The sequence below is a fragment of the Takifugu rubripes genome, chromosome 8, assembly GCF_901000725.2.
Source record: "Takifugu rubripes chromosome 8, fTakRub1.2, whole genome shotgun sequence".
In the NCBI taxonomy this organism is placed as follows: Eukaryota; Metazoa; Chordata; class Actinopteri; order Tetraodontiformes; family Tetraodontidae; genus Takifugu; species Takifugu rubripes.
The window spans coordinates 17,973,687-17,976,529 of NC_042292.1; the positions used below are offsets into that span (position 1 = coordinate 17,973,687).

General features: G+C 53.7%; 1 protein-coding gene across 1 annotated transcript; it reads right to left on the reverse strand.

Moving 5' to 3' along the window:
* Positions 1-357: 357 nt before the first annotated feature.
* Positions 358-2,453, reverse strand: caap1 (caspase activity and apoptosis inhibitor 1). The gene is made up of 6 exons (XM_011606760.2): positions 2,225-2,453; positions 1,532-1,723; positions 1,315-1,399; positions 1,136-1,193; positions 1,000-1,058; positions 358-930 (listed from the first exon to the last, which is right to left on the reverse strand). Exons 1-6 carry the CDS (start codon positions 2,327-2,329, stop codon positions 548-550), a joined length of 882 nt encoding a protein of 293 aa, XP_011605062.2. The 5' UTR covers positions 2,330-2,453; the 3' UTR covers positions 358-547.
* Between the last annotated feature and the right edge of the window lie 390 nt (positions 2,454-2,843).

A 2,843-nucleotide genomic window follows, 5' to 3' on the forward strand; every position in this document is an offset into this window, starting at 1 on the left:
GGAGCAATTAAAGCACCGACAAATTTCCACCTTAATCACCACGTGATCACTCCCCCCCCCCCCCCCCCCGCCGCGCACGTGTTTAAACCTCTGTGCTCGTACCCTCTGACAGGTCACACAGGTGATCAACACAGCAGGCGTGGATCCTTGCTGCCACCTGCTTCAGGTTTGGACATGGAGACAAAGTCTCCTGAAGGAGCACCGCGTCCTCCCCTCGTCTGCTGCCCCCGCGCGGCCACGTGACGGCGGCAGCGGGCGCGCGGAAGACCAACGCCGCCATCTAGCGGGCGGTGCGGGAAACACACCTAGATCACAATTATTCCCCCTTTGGAAGGCAAAAAAAAAATACAAATCCCGTTTTTAATGATCACAGATTTTTAATGAGCAGCTGGTTACAAAAGATCTGGACGTTACTTTGAGTAATCGTCTCGTCTCCGCAGCGCCTTCATCTCAACGCGAGACTCTGGAGCGCTGGACGACATCACGGATCACATCCAATATGGAGGAATAAGGCTGCACCCCCCCCCGCGGAGGATGGAGGGAGGAATCAGACGTGCTTGTTGTTTGCCTTCATCAGGGCTTTGATGGCCCTGGCCCTCATCTCCAGCTCCAGCAGCTCCAGCTGTTGGACGGAGGGAGGACAGGCGGCGGGAGCGGGACTGGACGTGGGCGAACAGGCGTCCGCCGCCTGAGGGACGGCGCTCTCAGGCTCCTCCTTCCCGCTTTTAGCCGACGACAGTGTTAAAATCTGGCTCACGCTTTCGTCGATGTCGCTCTGGATGTCCCTCCTCGCCTCGGCCCCGCCCACGCTCGCCGGGTCGGACGCGTCGGCGGCCGCTCTGTCCCCCGCCGGCTCCTCCTTGGGGCCGTCGATGTCGCTGTCTGCGTTTATGCTGAGGACGTCGCTCTCCTCGCCCGAGCCGCCCCCCTCTGGGAGGAAAACCACACCCGTCAAATGCAGCCCGGCGTCCCGGGGCGACAGCAGAGTCGTTGAATTACCTCTGAACTCCTTTCCGGGTTCTTTGAGACAGGACGTGGAGTCCACGCTATTGTCTTGCCTTGACATAAAGACGGGGACACAAACGCCATGAAGAAGCAGCTGGTGTTTGCGCGACTGGTAAAAATGCTCACTCACTGGCCTTCCCCCCGCTCTCCCGTTCCCTCCTCAACACTTCCAGGCGTCACTTCCTCCCCTGCACACAAACGGCCCTGGTTACCTCAGCTGCTTCCTGGTTACCTCAGCTGCTTCCTGGTTACCTCAGCTGCTTCCTGGTTACCTCAGCTGCTTCCTGCTCAGCCCATTTGCAGACTCACCTGCCAGAATCTGAGTCAGGTTTTTCTCCGTCATGGGCTCCAGCTGCTCCCAGCACAGCGTCTTGATTTCCTCCAAGCTGCAGCCCTGAGAACGATCATGACTTTAAATCACCAATTTCTCCACCTGAGATGTCTCAGATCTCTTTTATTTAAATAATCGCTACTTTTCATTCCCCGACGTGGAGACAGGACTGTGAAAGCTTTGAGCAAGAGTCACCTTCAGTTCATCCGGCAGCATTTTCCTCAGCTTCTTCTCCCCCAGCACGTGGAAGCACTGGTCCAGCATCTCCCGCTTGTCCTCCACGTAGGCCCCGATGGGCCGGAAGGACAGGCTGAGGTCCAGGCCGCCGTCCTCGATGTCGCTGCCGATCCTGTCCAGCTCTGGGTCGGCGAGGTCAAGGGGGGAGGCCTGTTCGGAGACAAAGGTCAGAGGTGGACATCAGCGGTGTTTCAGCTCATCGGCACCAAAAGGGACGAAGCAAAAATCCAGATTCGGTTTCCATTTGGACCCATCCAATTATATTCAATCAATCCTTCTCCCTCTCTTACAACTTTGGAGACGTCACAGCTTTGACATCATTTAAACCTGATGGTTAAAATGAGAAAGAGAGTTGAACGGATCAACTACTCTAATGTGAAGTAAAGCTGACGAACATTGTACTTTTTAAACAGAAGTATAATTCTATTGGATGTGTAGCAACAGCTAAACAACATGGCTAACAGCTGTAGCATCGCACCAGGCGTGCGTGGACGCGCGGGCGGCTGAAAAGACGCACAAAAATGATGACCAAGAACTTAAGCACTACTTTAATGTTAGCGACCAGTTTGTTCTGAATCATAGCGGATAATAACGTAGGAAACCAACCATAGCATCTGGACCGGGCTAGCTAAACCGGCGACATTAGCTCACCTCTGCGCGGGTTTCCGCGCTTCTTCGTTTGTTGCTGTCGTGTCGCTCGCTGGGCTGCGAGTGTTTCCTTTTCTTCTCGCTGCTGCTCGATTTCTTTTTCAACATTGTCGGAGCCGAACCTCGGTTTTTTTTAAACTTCTGAGGTCAGGCGTCCACTCCGGAGCTCGCTTGCTAAAGTGCGACGTCGCGGGTAAAAATGCGTCATCAGGAGGCGACGGAGTCAGACCGACACTTTCTTGTTAGCGCCACCTGTCGGGCCGGAGCGTCACTGCCTCCATCTTTCTTTTTAATCTTAGAATTTTGATTAATTCCACGGCCCGAGTCGTCCCACTATAAATAAAAGGTGTAGCCTACCTCCTAATTTGAACATTGCAGACAAAAGATACGTTTTATTACGACCCCTCATGTAATATTGGCAGCAGCTATTGTGTATTACCTGTTTCCTGCGTATAATTAATCAGGGTGTTCATTAAGAAATGTTTGACATGTGAGTGCTGCAGCTGTTTGATCTGCCTCGCGGTGAGTGGCGTCCCGCCCTCTCAAGAGCGGTTGATGGAAGTGCAAATACATCCAGGCTGTATCCCATCATCATTTTCCACTTCAGAAGCTCGTACAGCTC